The sequence below is a fragment of the Gymnogyps californianus genome, chromosome 2, assembly GCF_018139145.2.
Source record: "Gymnogyps californianus isolate 813 chromosome 2, ASM1813914v2, whole genome shotgun sequence".
NCBI classification, from domain to species: domain Eukaryota; kingdom Metazoa; phylum Chordata; class Aves; order Accipitriformes; family Cathartidae; genus Gymnogyps; species Gymnogyps californianus.
The window spans coordinates 14506400-14522462 of NC_059472.1; the positions used below are offsets into that span (position 1 = coordinate 14506400).

General features: G+C 41.8%; 1 protein-coding gene across 2 annotated transcripts in view; it reads left to right on the plus strand.

Moving 5' to 3' along the window:
* Positions 1-3073: 3073 nt before the first annotated feature.
* Positions 3074-16063, plus strand: part of ENPP2 (ectonucleotide pyrophosphatase/phosphodiesterase 2) — a 58542-nt gene continuing 45552 nt past the window's right edge. For both annotated transcript variants that reach the window (XM_050890841.1, XM_050890842.1), the window contains exons 1-6: positions 3074-3119; positions 3421-3523; positions 9402-9557; positions 11700-11825; positions 13833-13893; positions 15145-15242. In XM_050890841.1, coding sequence (XP_050746798.1) covers positions 3087-3119; positions 3421-3523; positions 9402-9557; positions 11700-11825; positions 13833-13893; positions 15145-15242 — 577 coding nt within the window. In that variant the 5' untranslated portion in view covers positions 3074-3086. The remainder of the gene's footprint in view (positions 3120-3420; positions 3524-9401; positions 9558-11699; positions 11826-13832; positions 13894-15144; positions 15243-16063) is intronic.

Sequence of the window (16063 nt, forward strand, 5' to 3'; positions counted from 1 at the left end):
AGCTCTGGAACAATTCGGAGAAGTCCTTCACCTGTCTGCCTTTCATGCTGCTGTCAAGCATACTGGAGGTTTTCACCCTGGCCCCTCGGTCACCCAATGTGGCTGCATCCAGCATCCAGTGCAAAGTGGAGATGAGTAGCTAAAAAAGCTCATTTCTCTAGAGTCCACTCCATCCCCAACCTCTGACTCAGCCAACATACTCGATTTCTCTGCATTTTCTTTTCTCATTAAAAAAATGAAAAATCATTAAAATCATTAAAAAAAAATTAAAAAAATACAAAAATCAGTTTTATATAAGACTGTAAATATTGCCTTTCTTATATTAACTCTGTGGAAGAGCAGAACAGGAATGCTTGTAACTGTGGAAATGTTACAGTATGGCCTTCTCATGTAAAGTGTCACCTAGTGGCTGGTTGGAAGTTTTGCATCCCGAGTTAAATAGTATGATCATATAAGCCATAAAAGCCAAAGGCCAATTCTTATGCACAATAACTGATGAAGAGGCATTTCATATTCTGTTGATCTTGTTAAAATTCCTTTTTAATGTGTTTCATTTAAGCCCTAAAACTTGCACTAAACTGCTGCCTTCTTGGGCCAGGAATACATTATTTCAGCTTTAGTCTTTTCTATTCTGATGAGTAAAATGGCAATTAATTGCTAAAAAAGTTAATTGCCAGTGATCCTAGCAGTGAAATTTTGCCTGAACAAAATCATTAGACCTTGTTTATGCTAATAAGTTCCTTGTGCATCTGTGGGGTGGCTTCAGGCAGATTCCTTGTGACAAAAAGATGATTGTGCATCTGAGTATGCGGTCAGTTCAGAGCTACTGGAAAATGTCTTACATAACACATATGAAAAAGATTAGCAGTTTCAGAGTCATCATCATCTATAGTTCTAAAGGATATTACAAAGGAGGTTAATTAATGTAATATACTTGTAGCATGGACCAGGAAACATAAAATGAGCTCCTCCATTTCTGTAAAATTGTGCAGTTTACAAGCTCCAGAGATGTTACATGAATGGAAAAATGAAATATGTATTTTCAAATCAGTAGAAGTCATCCATGATGCTATACTTTTTGGTTTTGTTTCTTCCTTTATTTTTCTGGGTGGCCATTTTTAACTTAGGTAGGAACTTTCTTGCAAAAGAACTGACCACCTGTATGTTAGGAAGATATGCAGGAACAGCAAAGGCCCAGCATCTCTGAAAATGGGGCTGGACGTATTGGCTCGGGCACTCAAAATTGGCCACCAGATTTGAAAATTCAGTTGTGTTTTGCCTGGGTCGCTCGGTGACCTGAGGGTCCCAGGCTGGAGGAGAGCTTGGGGCTGCTGATTCCCATGTTTTGCCCATGAAATCATGAACTTCATTACCTGAGATACATAGGCAACACCATTGAGCGATTTTATTTGTGACATCTTTGGTTTCCCTTCTGCTGCTGTCACATACTGCTGTACTTACCTAGCACTTGAGGGTGAAGTTGTTTAACCACAGGATATACCAGAGGCTAAGGATGAAGAATTTTATAGGAACAACTAGTAAAAATTTTGGTGATTACTTTTCTCTAGACCTCTATGCACAGTTTTTTTGCTAGAAAAATATTGCCTATTGCAACCTATTTTATTTTCAACCCAGCTAGTGATGAAGTGAACATTAGAAGATGGGTCTTGACTTCACAGTCCTGGTCTGTGCAAGGGAGAGGAATACGATGTCCTGGTGTAGCTAAGATGTAGGACTTTTCAGGCTAATTGCATTTCCCTGAGCCTTGCAGTGCAAAGATACAGCTGCACAACGGAGCTACTTTTCGTTAAGAAACTGCATGAAAACAGATCAGCTCCTAGCAAAGGCTGGCAGGCTGATAAGATGTGGCTAGCAAAGAGGAGGGCTTTTTAGCCTCTGCCCTGTGAAGCTACACAGTGGGGAAGGAGAGAGATTGCAGCAGGTAAAAGGTACCTCTAAACAAAGCTCAAAATTGTACGTGTTTAATATTGCAAGATAGTTTAAAGAAAACTGTACTGTGTTTCTTAATGTCAGTGTATAATATAGGACAGGTCCCAAGGGAAGCTCAGTCTATCCGATGGCTTACAAACCTTGACTCTGTCCCTTTAAATGTAATTGTTAGTAAACACTTCAATGAAAGAAGCTTTCATCAGAGAAAAAAGTGGCAAACTACACTGGCAAATAATATTTAAGCTACTGATTTGAACTGTAATTCTGCTCAGCATTATCATTTGCTTTGTAAATAGAAGTGCTTATCCAAACAGCTGAGCTTTCTGTTGTTGTTGATGAAAATGGGAAAATGTGGGGCAGAGGGAATGTGTCACTTCCCTTCCTTTCTGGAAGTCTGCGGTTTCCAGCTATTCAGATAAAACTGCTTGCGTTTCCATCGATCCAAGCCTTGCACCGCCACAGCAGCACGGGAGAACAGCATTGAAAAATAACCCCCTGCTCTGAAGGTGTCCCCTCTTTTGGGGGGACTCTGCTCTGCAACCCAGGTAGAAACTTCTGCAGCACCCTTGGAGAACGAGACGGGCGCCTGAGCTCCCAAAACCCACCCGGCCGTCGCAAGGTCAGCAGCTGCAGCTGCGTGCTCCCGTGCGCCAAGCCCACCACGCTGCAATGCCTGCAACGTTGGGTGACATTTGAGGGTGGCATCGGGATATTTTCATTTCACAGCCCCGAGTGAGCTTCCCCCCCTTCTTCTCGGAGCCAGATGGAAATGCATTTGGTTTCTCTTTTAACCATGTTACTTTTGCGAGGAGAATAAAATGAGCAGGAACAGCTATTGGCCGCAGCAACATAAGAAAGCCCTGCTTTGCCAGAGGAAACCACATAAAAGCGTGCGTGTGTGTGTTTGGGGGGAGGGCGCAGCGAGGGATGATGCCTGGAGCTTCTTGCACTCGGAGCTGCGATTTGTGAGTGAAACATGATGAAATCACCCCCTGGACAAATCACACGAGCCTGTCAACCTCACCAGGTGGGATTACTTGTAGCTAATAGCCCGAACTCCCAGAGCAAACAGAGCTCTGCGCTCACTATAAAGAAAAGGCGACGGTGCCGCGCAGGCTTTTCAAGAATTCTCTAGTATGGCTAAGAAGGGCTGCGTCCACTCGCACCAGGTAGGGGAGGAGAGGAGCGTGTTTGCTTTTAGAGGAGGAGTAGCAGCCTGTCTCTCCTGAATAAGTTCCTACAAAAAGGAGCGTTTCAGCTTCAGAAAGAAATGTTTTATTCATAAACCCCTTCTGGTTTGTGTTACTCTCCAACGGTGACGCTGTCAGCTGCTGCTCCAGTGATGGGAACTGCAGTGCTGGGGAGCTCGAATGTACAGAGGACCATCTCTGCCCCTTTAATCATAACGCTCTTAGCTCGAAAATCCTGCTTTTTGCACAGTTTGCTTACTTTGCTGTTTTACTTTTGCAGGTTATATCTTTATTTGCTTTTGCCTTTGGAGTAAATGTCTGCATGGGATTTACAACAAATCGTTTTAGGAGATCTGAAGAATGGGATGAGGGCCCGGTCTCAGGTACAGTAACGGACATAAATTGTACATCGCAATATCCTTATGTTATATACTGTGGTTAGAAACCACTCCTACTCCGAAACAGTAGTTTGCTTGTTCCTTTTCCCTCTAGGATATAGAGAAGAATAAATAACTCGCCGAGCCCAAGTCAGTTGACCTTTGGGACTCACCTATAGGTCTCCTATTTACTTAAACTTTTGCTCTGTGTGCATGTGACTATGGAAAATCTAGCTTATTTTAGGACTGAGCACTGTCAGTCTCGCAGAGACTGATCTCATCAGCTCCTACATAGCATTTGCCATGTTTTGTGCTCCGCACAGTTTCCTTCTAGAGCTAAGAGAAACTCCCCGATGGGTTTAAGGGTACTGGTTTTATTTTGGTAGCTGTTGAAGCGGTTTCTAGAAACTTGATTAATGCTTTCAAGAGGCGCTGGTGAGAAAAGCTTTTGGGATTTCTGTGGCTCCTGAGGTCATGCTGGTTTGTGAACAGTAGACGGCAGACATCGGACAGCGGAGAGGGCCGGGGAGAGGAGAGCAGGTGTTCACGCAGATGTGCTGTCACCGAGTCGTCTGTTTTTCTTTTGCCTCCTACTTTTTTCTTTGGAGGAAAGTAAGAACATGCCATAGAAGGGACTGTTGTTTGCGTTCTGGGGCAGTATAGGGTTTTGTGAGCTCAGGCATAGTCCAAGTGGAAAAATATATAAAATGGAAAACTAGTCTTTTTTTTCCTTTAAAAAAAAAAGTAGGCTTGACTTGTGTCTCTGTTCCTTCCTTTGGCAGGAGAAAGGAAACCTGTGGTCATTGACTTAGAGCTGGTTAATATAACTGAAGTGAAAAGCTTTCATTTGCAATGCCCGTCTGTAATGATAGCTTGTGAATTTTAATTATAAAATTGTTTACCGTGGCCGGAGTTTGTTGTGTTCCTGGTAATGTATCTGTGTCCTTCTCTCCCCCATCTTTCACAGGAGTTGGTGTCTAATCACAGCCACAATCAGGGCTGCTGATCACTGAGCAGAGGCATTTTAGGTAATCAAAAAGATAGCGGCTCTTGCTTTTGATCTTTATATAACAGTTAAAAAAATTTGCTTGAAAAACAGATTTATTTCCATTTTTATCTTCTAGTATGTTAACTGTAGAGCAGTTGCGTAGTGTGTGTAATAGTGACGTGAAGGGTTTGCATTTCATATAGTCAACACCTGACTGCCAGTTGCTTTGCTTTCGCTGGTGACCGTCTAGGCTTTAGGGCAGGGCTGCTCAGTTGATTTTTACTGAAGTCCCAAAGGTCTGATATTGGGGACCCGTTGCAGCTCATCAGTGCCAGCTCTGCTGAGCCAACCAGCACTGTTTCCAATAGTAGGAGGTTTAGCCCAGCATTCCAGAAAAATAGGAAGAAATACAGGATCTCTTGCAAGAGGGCAGGAGGTGGGGTACCTTTGGCAGTCTATTGAGAACTTGCTTACAGGTGGGACTGGACCGGCACCTGGCACTGAAGTAGTCCAGTCCAGGCTGCAACAACGAGAGACAGAAAAGTAATGGAGGGTTTTGTCCCTTCTGTGTTTATGCAGCTTGGTTACTTTTATTGCAGTAAAAAAAAAAAGGATGTGATAGCAAGGAATAAAGTATTATAGTCACATCTGTCTAAAGGAGGAAGTGAAAAGTTACACTGCAGAGGTGCTTTCCTTAACAAACTAAAAGCACTGTGATCAAAGAACCTATTTAGGCTCTCCTAATCGCATGACTTCAAGTTATACTTCATCAGGAGTCCAGTGCAATGAAATATCCAGAAAAAAAGATTAGTATAAATTCTTTTTCAACTTCACTCTGCCTTATTTATTTCCAAGTTTCTTGGTGTTTAGAGTTAATTATTTTGGATTGGCAAAACACTCTCTTTACCAGCCATTACTGCATAGACCAATTTGTTACTTCTCCAGAGGTATGCCATGATTGTAAGCAAATTTCAGTTTTCATCTAGCATAGAACTCCTCTACGAGTCAAAAACAACATGCGGTTTTTTCCTAGTCCCTTATAAATGCATGTCAAAGAAGTACTATAATGCCTAAAACCCCCCTCTTGTTCTCTTTTTACAGTGTACAGATATATAAGCCTTTATACATTTGAGATGTTTAATATTTGTACCCAACAGATTATTTCATTGAAATAATTTTTTGACTTAAAATTTCTAAAAGACATTAGAGAACCAAAGCTCCCATTTTTTCATAACTTTGCCTTTGTAGTTATTTACTTTATGAGCTTTCTAGACATCTTTGTAAACACTTTCAGGGAAAATGACCTTAGTAGTCTCTTGAAGCATGTTCCTTGGTCATGATAGGATGATAGCTTAAATTTTGGAAGGAGAAACTGAAGTTTTTCTATCCCTTCTCACTGGATTTTTAAGCATGTCATTAAAAATAGAGTCATATCTTTCTTGTATTGGAACAGTTAGGATGTATTTTTTATTTTATGTGACTTTTCATTGACAGTTTACTGATTGCAATGGCATTCTGCAAAAATGAAATGCAAGTTCATAATATGAATATTATCTAGCAAAACTGGTGTTCCAGATGTTTTGTATAAGTATTTGGTTGATCCATATAGGTTCCGTATAGGATCCATAGGATCCAAAATGGCAGATTCTTACCAGGTAGTCGTCTTCCTGTAATGACTGTGTAAGCATGTCTATATCGTGTAGTCCTATGACTGACATACTACTGGAAGTAAATGGATTTGTTTTGTTTTTTTTTTAAATATTGTAATCAGATAGAATCAGAGCAAGTAGTTTGATACGACACTTTCCAAGGTAAATCTAACACATTTACAATGGAAATGTAATAATCTCCATTGACTGAATCAGGAAGGCACTTTTGCCCTATGTAACTTCTCTCTCTAACCTATGACATAAGAGACCATCCTTAGATGGTTGTTTTGAGCTTAGCTGGCCAAAAAGAATGCATGGAAAAGGATGTGAAAAGCTTTATGTGTTAAATAAGGAGGGGAAGATCTTCATGTTGAGGACTCTCTGCCTGCTGCATGGTCTGATTGCAGGACCTGTGGAGGGATGCAGGAATTTTGAAAAGGGTTTTGAAATTATGTAAGTTTGTTCTGTACGGGGGTTTCTGTTACTTTGAAAATGCTCAACAGGGATGGAGCTCCTGATGATATATTTTCAAACTATTCTGCATGCACCAGTACCCATGCCATGGCATTGTGCACGACCTGAAAATCATGGTTTGGCTGCAAAGGCAAGGTCAAGCATGATAAACAAAGGAACGATCTTAATGTATTCAGAGATCAGAGGAATTAAACCAAGTCCTCTTTTTTGTTGCTATGTGGAAAGTGTCCTACATTGACTCAGGAGGTATGACTTGAATTCACTAAGTAATTTGGGATAATTTGTCACATCACTAATAAAATGTTTGACAGGAGATGTGAAAAAATAACACACAAGGTAGCTGGGCTAAACCTTTCTTATGTGAAATGGAAACTCTATTTGCAGTTATAGAAGATGAAGCCAGAGGGGACCTTGAACAGCTATGTAGACCTTCTGTATATCCTAAGACATGGTCAGTTATTACTGAAGTGCTCCTGACAGATCTTGGTCTAACCTGTTCTTCAAAATCTCCAAGATCAGAGATTGCACAGTCTCTGTGGGCAATTTGTTCCAGTGGTTTCCTGATAAATGAGCTGCTCTTTACAACAGCTAGACATTCCTTGAGTTGCAGTTGACTCTGTTCCTTATGTAATCTGCAATCAGATTTACACCTTCTCTTTCCTAAACGCATGTTGACATGTGTTTTTTGACCTTCTGAAATGATCTCCCTCTCATCCCTTTGAAACGAAGAAGGCAATGCCAGTGTAAGGGATATATAGTATATGTTAGTATGTAATACCTTTGAGTCCATAATACCTTTGATTTGCAGCTTACTGGATCTGTGATTATGTATTACCTAGCTTCCAATAAGGAAAGTAGTAGAAGAGGTTAAATAACATGGAGATATTATTTAGTAACAGATTTTCAGAAGCATTTGGCAGGAAGCAGCTGTCATTAAGAATAAGGAACAAGACTTTGTATCTCTGCAAATCTGAGTGTTAGCATGCTTTGAAACAGTTCTTATGTGATTAATTTCTAACATAGCTTTGTGGCCTGTTTATGTGAGCAAAGAAAATACTGATCTGTGTGTTGCCAGCATAGATACATGACCTTTAGCTCCTTGGAACTCCAGATGGCCAAAATATGGATGGCTCATTAAGAGCATGCTTGCAGGGTATGTACCTATAGAGTGAAACTTCACTGTGTGTATGATGTTACTTGCTCTGAGCATTACTGACCTAATTGAAAAAAAACACAAAAGCAGAGAGAGACAGAGTTGTCTACTATTACCTTTTCCAGCAGTCATATGAATGTGCCTTGCCACTGCCATGATCCATGACTGCAACCATGGTAGGTTTGGTTTTCTTACCCGTTATCTTGCTGTAGGGTTGATTTGCTGCCAGGTTTGCCCCTGAAGTGGTTTATGCTGGTGTCCAACCAGTGCCAGCGCCACTCCAAGGGAAGTGGTGGAGCAGCAGTGCGGGGGGTGGGACATCAGCTGCTACAATGTCACCTCCAAACTCTCCCTTCATCTTCTTTTCCATCCATTCTCACGGTGTTGGGATAATGCCATCTTGTTTGGGAAGAGATTTCCCCTAAGTTTATGTGGAGACTAAACTTTCAGCTATGTAAAAGAGTAGGGGAAAAATATATGAGAAAAGATCAGGGCAACGGTTTCCCAAAAGTGCCATTGCATCAGTCCCCTTAAAATCATACTGCTAATCATGGTGAGGTTTGCCAAAACCAAACCGTGGTCTAAAAGAAAACAAACCCCAAGGCAATTTCAAAGACTTAATTTTAATAGGTCTCTCAAGGAACAAAAGGCATTGTGAAATTTTCCTTGGAACACCTCTGTTTTTAAAGAATAACTTACATTCATTATTTTATGTCATAAAATACAATTAACCCTAGAAAGTAGCACTCAGTTTTCCTGTTTCATATAAGCTGCTATGTAGGATTCTCTTATAGGAAAAATGTATAAAATGTATAAAATATATAAAGTGTATAAAATACTAAGTGTTGAGAAAAGAACAGAGAAGTACATATTAGCTTTGACAGTAAGGGCCCTTACTAATAAATAGATTATTGAAGTCTAATACATTATTCATGGTTTTCAGACTGGCTGTCCTCCATTTAGTTATACACATCAAATATATTGATTTCTTACATACTTCTGTATTTTGTTAAGTTTTTATAATTTAGTGCTCTGCAGAAGCCCACCAAAAAGCCTTGCTTTACTGCTCCATTAATTTATAGAGCATCTTACAGTTTTCTTTCACACTTGACATTGATTTGGTGCCTTCCAGTATAGCAAACCAAGTCCTGCTGACTGCATGTAGATTAATTGCAGTCCTTTCCTATGCAAACTACCCAGCCAGCCATGAAAATGTCACTTGGTTTCTGAAAACAAAGGCCTGCTTCTGAGGAATAGCTGCAGCTCCTGGAATGGGGCCTTGGAGACTTCAATACATTTCTGCTAATGATCTTTTGATTGTTACAGAGGTAAAGCCAGGGCTGTTTCTATGTTTCTATGCAGGACGTTATCACAGCATGCTGTTTCCTTCTTTTTTTTCCTTTTTTTTCCCTCCCCAAAAAGAGCAACCTTTTTGGGATTTGTTCCTTTTTTTTTTTTCCTTTTTTTTGTTTCTTCAAGCAACTCTTCTCCTCTCCCTGCTCCCTTCCCTTCCCCAGACCAGGCAGCTGAGGTTTTGCTCATCCGAGTGGCTCCGTCCTGAGCCACCCGTCCCACCGCTGCCGGCCTGACAGATGTTGCCCTGTTTCTTGTTCCACACAGTCCTGTCAGATTCCCCCTGGATCAGTACCTCTGGCTCCTGCAAAAACAGATGCTTTGAACTTCAAGAGGCAGAGCCTCCTGGCTGCCGCTGTGACAACCTGTGCAAGAGCTACAACAGCTGCTGCTTCGACTTTGATGAGCTGTGCTTAAAGACAGGTACGATGGGTCTCCTGTCCCGCACTGCCAGGCGCTGCTGACACCTGGTTTCTGCCAGCGGTTGGGACCTGCCTGATAAACCAGCGCTCCCTACCATAACCTGCATCTCCTCACCTCACCTTGCCTGGCCAGGCAGGCTTGGCTCAGGCCAAAATGCAGCCCATGTTTCCTTGCAAGGAGCAGTAGGGATGCGCACCTATCGCTCCTCACTGCTGGGCTTCGGCCATGGTTTCCAGGGCAGAAAAAGCAGGGTACTAGTCATCCTACATGAAAAGCAGATCTTCTGATACTCAGTTAAAAGCAATAATCAGTGTTCAGGCACCAGTTTGACCTCCAGGTTGCAATGAAAAGACCCATAGTAAAGGCTAGAGGTTGGTCATTCCATGTCAGCCATCCTTTTTTCTCCCAAGTGATAACTTAGTATTGGAGCAGTTCATGCTCGCTTGTGGGCTGTGCATTGTGGTTACTTGTGAAGGCGCCTTGGAAGCTGAGAGCACTGAAGTGGCGCGGGTCCTCTCGGAGTGAGCTGCAGGTGACAGGCTGAGCTTGTTACCCTTGCCGCAGACTCCGATTTCCAGATGTCAGGATGCATATAACACGCTGGTAAAGACGTTTGACTTCAATTCATTGGACCCTGGGGGCTGGAAATACAACACTGGGTTCATTTTGTTTTTTTCATGAGTCATAGGCAAGGAAAACTTCAAAGAGGGCCATGAGTTATGTTTTACTTCTTAGCATAGTGCATTTAAATTATTAGTTGTACCCATCTCCTTGAGTGTTTGCACAGTGGTCAGAGTTGACACAGGTGCCTTCTACTTTTGCCATTAAACGTTTTCTTGCTTTATCACAGAATTACACTTACTAAGGCTACACTAAGCAGCCAGAAAAGAAGTCTAAAGATTAAAAATATCAATGCCCATGGATGTGCCATGCTTGAGAGTCCTGGCTTCCTCAGTTCTGTTTATAATGATATCATTTTAATAGTTTGGTACCAAAAAATGGTGAGCTAATCCGGTATGAAAAACTACTTTGGTTTCAGGCCAAAAACCTCTGAATTTTAGGCTGACGCTGTTTTGCCCCTGGTGTAAATGGCTGCAGAATGCGAGGCTCTTTTTGAAGACTTTCAGCACAATACAAGACGTTTGCTACCAAAGGGCAGATTTTCAGTTCCTCAGCCCCCTGTCCGCAGCACACCATGTCCACATATGTGTATGGATACCTGCATAGCCCTTGGGACTGGCGTGTGAATTGTCATATACTCCCATAGGCATTTATTAAGGCAATTATTGCATGTACAATCTGTAACTATTACATATTTATAGAAAAAAGTCCCAAATGAAGCAGAAAAGGGAGTAAAAGACATTGCTCTGATGTGGTATGTTTTTTACTGTGTGCATGTTGTCTGAAGTGATTTTTAAAGTTTCTTGTTGGCTGGGCCAGGACATGGAAAACCATATGCTTACATCCTTAGGCCCTATTCCAAAGTGTAGCAATGTACTGCCCTTGAGAGAGCACCCTAATTTAGACAGGCCGTTAGATCCTAACTTCATTTGCAAGATGAGAAGAGCGGGAGTGTTTTACAGCAGTTGTGCCATGCTTTTCCTTGAAGAACAGCTCTTGTCATAACTTTGCCATTGGTGCTGAATCTCACCCTGTGGGTGAGGAACTGATGGGAGTAAAGCATCAATTTGCATCCACATAGTCTCTTTTCAACTTTCTCTTACTTCCTATGGATTGAACTGGGGACTTGAGTAGTAGGGAGAAAAAGAATGCATTACCCAAGAAACACCAGAATTCTTACTTTGTGCTTCAGGCCCCACCATTTATCTGTCAAGATCCTTTCTTGTCCTCTCCTTTCCAAACTTTTTCTGGCACTGAGGTTGTACAAAGCCTGGAGTACAACACCTGAGGGTAGCAGAAGCACTTGTGTGTGGGTGGAGGAGCCCTCCTGCACTTGCAGGACACAAGGGTTCTTTTTGTTTCTGGTTGACATGCCTACTTCAGAGGTCTTGAAATCACTAAAATGGGGCCATAAACTTTACATCCAATTTTAATGACTAGAGTGTTGTCATTATGGCTTGAGTGAGTACTTTTTGTTTTGATTATAATCTCTCATTCTTGCTTACCTTGTGAATATTTTAGCTCGGGGCTGGGAATGTACCAAAGATCGCTGTGGAGAAACCAGGAATGATGACAATGCTTGTCACTGCTCTGAAGACTGCTTAAGTAGAGGAGATTGTTGTACTAATTACCAAGTCGTTTGCAAAGGTACGTCTTTGGTCTTTCTACCTTTTATCTTTCCAAACCCGACAGAAGGCAGCCCTGTGGGTAAAGAGTTTTCTTCTAAAGGAGGAACCCTCTCCTTGTTTTGTTCTGATTTTTCAGAGGAGGGGGGGAAAATGGGGAATTGCATTTGTAATTTTTTGGGCACTAGCAGAGGTGGATACTTCTAATTTGTTGATGGTAGAAGGACGTTGTCTTTGCCTGTGGAGATACTGATAGAAAGAGAAGAGGCGTAGGTGGATGAAGAAGAGTTTAAAGCAAAACACAGAAGTGTTCAGATGCATTTGTCTGCATCACAGGGAAAGCAGGGATATCTGATGGTCTCAGAAGGAATGGAGCATTCCTAGATATGTTATCTCTGTCTCAGAGACCTCTCCCCACCCCCACCAGAAAAGCTCCTGCTCAAACTACTTGGCCTAACACCTGTAGGCTTTGTTTCTTGTGGGAGAGGAGTTGCAAGAATACAAGGGCTGTAATTTGCAGATGGGTGGCATGGGCTTCATATGACCATGCCACCTTCTAGACACACCACAGCTGCAGTACAGCCTACGCTGGTTGGTGGGTGGATGAGCTGTGAAGGCTTAATTTTCATCCTCTACCCCGATCTTTTGGAGCATGTCCTGCCTTGTGTAATGTGTCTCCCATTCGGAGCAGGTCTTATGATCCTTGGTAATGAGCTCTACAGGTTCTCACTTTTGTACCTCAGCTAGTTCTTAGTTTTTTCATTCATTAACTTTACTGGCAGAAGGGTTACAGTTTGAAACTTTTTCTTCCACACCATTTTGGCCAATGGCATATGTTCAGAAAATGATAATAGTCCAGATCCTTACACTGAAAATGGGCTTTTCTTGTTTACTTGAGTTTTGCTGTTGGGAATCCAGATGAAATATGTATCTTCCAGCAAGTCTTCCCCTTCCCAAAGAAACCCAAGGCTGAAACCACTTAAATACTGATACAGTTTTCAGTTCCTGCCTTTTTTGTGAGCTCCCTCTTACAAGGGTCAAGACAGAGGAATTTACGTGTCTCCAGCTTTAATGTACATAATCTTTGTTTAATTGGCTAATAACAAATTATCTCAGTGACCCTGGCATTCTGACAGGAGTAAGCCTTATGTGAGAACAGTGTTTCCTCTTTATTCGTGCCTTTGCCTATCTGAGGATAGTGTGTTGGTTTTGTTTTTTTTCTTGGAAATTGTCCCTCCACCTCCTGTCATGGTCAGTTGGAATTGCTGTAGGACACATTTCCTGCAGATCTTTTCTATGGTCCTTTTTGTTTTGTTCTTTTAATTGAACTGCAGTTCCTTTAATAGTGCCATATTCAGGAAGTGAGCCTGATTAGCTAATAATTTGTTTTTCAATTGACCTGTGAAAGTGCAACTCTATAGTCAGCATTCAGCAGTGAAAACCTTAAGAAAATAGTTGATTACATAAAGTAATTTTAACTAATCTAGCTCTGAAAGAGTATTAATACTTTTTTTAGCAGTGTCTGAGTCTCACCTGATCCATGAGCTGATCAGCTCTCTAAACCAGCTGGAAACTATTTGGAGTTGTTTTTCTTCCCCAGAATGAATTTTGGTTTGTGTCTTTAGCCAGCTGAATCAGCTCATGGAGACATCAGAGCTGGTGGGGAGGAGGGTGGGAATTCACAGCCAGAAGCAGCACTACCTGTTTTTGACAGATCGAAAATAAAAAAATTAAAATAGATGACCACTGTGCCTAAAGTGTTACCACTGTCTCCTGCGGTCAAAAGGACACTTTTAACTCCAGTTTTAAGAGATACTTCTAGGAGTGCTACTTTGGATATTCTTGTTGAATAGAATATAACCAGATCATTTGTTCAGCTTTGTGAAAAGACTTGCTTATCATTCATGGGAAGTATGAGAAGACAGTCTATTGACTGGAGCTAGACTTTATTTTTTTGACATTTTCTGTGAAACCTGTAGCTGTGTCCACAGATTTTTTTTTTTAAACTCCAATGTGACTTTTCTGGTAGGAGAAACCCACTGGGTGGATGATGACTGTGAAGAGATAAAGGCTCCTGAATGTCCAGCAGGGTAAGTGTTTTGCACGCAACTGGAAAGCCAAATGCAGCAAGGCCAATGGTCCCTGGCTCTGCCCCGGACCTCTGAACACCGCATTTCTGCACTAGCCCTGTCACGCAGGCTGAATGGCTTTGGGCTGGATGTTTTCCTGTGCTTCACCATTTGTACAATTAGGCTGATAATATTGTAACGCATTTGCCTTTGAGCTGCTGGATGAGTAGCGGTGTATGATATGTGGGCTTGAGCTCTTGGTCTTTGATCACCTGCTGATGGGTTTGCCTGCTTCACTTACCCACATAGGGAAGGTAACCAAACTCCCTTGAAGTCAGTGGAAAGCTTTAGGTTTTTCTGATTTCAATAAAATTCAAGTTAAGCCATATGTGAACACAGTTCAGGCCATTTTTTTAAAATTGAATTTTGTACTTTTAGTGTTAAGTTCATAACTGAAAGGATTTCTAAATTGCAATGGGATACAGGCTTGACTTAGTGACGTATTTGAGCACATGAATAACATTGAGAAAGTAAGCACTTTTGAAACCAGTTGGCTCACTGTTATCCTTAAAGGTAAGCGTCTGCTCAGGTACTGCATTGCGTTGCAGCTCAGTCTGCAACTATTAGGAGGATAGTTTGGAGGAGATAGGAGCCCCTGCTTCTCCTGGTGACAGTGATGGCTGCTTACCCCCGCAGCAGGTGACTAACATTAAAAGCCCAGGTGTGTCCGTCCAGGACACATCTCTGCCTGCTTAGGGTCAACTCCCAGTAGCAGTAGTAAATAAAAATGTAACAAAATAACATGAAATACTGTCATCTTTAGTATGTGAGAATGAGGTCTGCCTCACAGAGCTCACTCAAAATGCCACATGGACTTTTGTTTGTGAAGAGAGAAGACCAGCTGTCATGAGACGTGTGGTTTTTAACTACAGATTGTATGCTAGGGTGGGTACTCATGCATACTATTTTTTTTCCTTCTCCATCTCCTTCTATAAGCACTTGCCTTTTTGGGTTATATGCTTTTAGCTGCTCAGGGAAGATGTCTTTTATGTTGGAGCTCAGACCTTTCACTGACTGTGAGCGAACACTGGATGTTACTAAGTGTGAAGATTATCAGTTTGTGCTGATCTGTTAAGTAAGCAAAAAAATTATAGGCATATAGCATATGCAGTAACTGTACTTTAGATTCTCTGGAGTCTCAGTGAGCAAGTGGAAATAAAAAAAAAATCATTTTGAAATGCTGCCTTACACTCCCACTGCTTTTGCTTTTAGCTTTGTTCGTCCTCCTTTGATCATCTTCTCTGTTGATGGTTTCCGTGCATCATATATGAAGAAAGGGAACAAGGTCATGCCCAATATTGAAAAACTGAGTGAGTACATCTGTTTTCTTACAATAAACAAAAGACAATCTCTTGCAGCCCAGTTGTTTTCGTTGTTCATTGAGCAACAGAAGTCAGCGTGGAGCTGGCGGGTAGAAGGGCTGCGCCAAACACAGGGAACCTCTGACTGAAAGGTCTAACAAAGATTAAGTCTTTTTTTCCATGAAAGCGAAATGGCAGCAGTCCTCTTTGGTTTAGATGGTATCAACTGGTGGCTTGAAAGCATCCTGGCTAAAGCAGCACACAGCCATCAGAGAGTGGGGAGAGAGCTGCTGCTTTGGGGAACGTTGCTCAGAATTGGTGACCTTCATATGGTTTTGTCAGCAAAGAAATGCACCTTCAGTACATGATATGTATCATACACTGTTGGGATACATACATATGTATCCCAACATAAGCTAGTTGGGAGGTGCCCACAAAATTTTTCACTTGATTCAGAAATGTTGAAGATACGGGTAAGTGGGTGCAGGAGCTGCGGTGAATGTGTGATAACTGGTTGGGGACGTGCCCCGGTGCTCACCTCCAGGGGAGCGGGCATCCACCTGGGTTTGTGGAGTATTGGATGCAACGCGTATTTGAGCTTCTCAGTATAGTGTAGCAGTTTGTGTGTGCGCGCCCATACCCTTGAAAGGTGGTGGTTTTTTTTTCCCCCTCTGTGTGTGCTGTCCCTTGTATTTTTGTAGCCATTTATGGTTGGACTCAATGATCTTAAAGGTCTTTTCCAACCTAAATGATTCTACGATTCTGTGATCTGGGGGGTTGTGGCCAAAGCCCATTGTGAAACTGCAGCTTTAGTATATTTGTCACTTAAA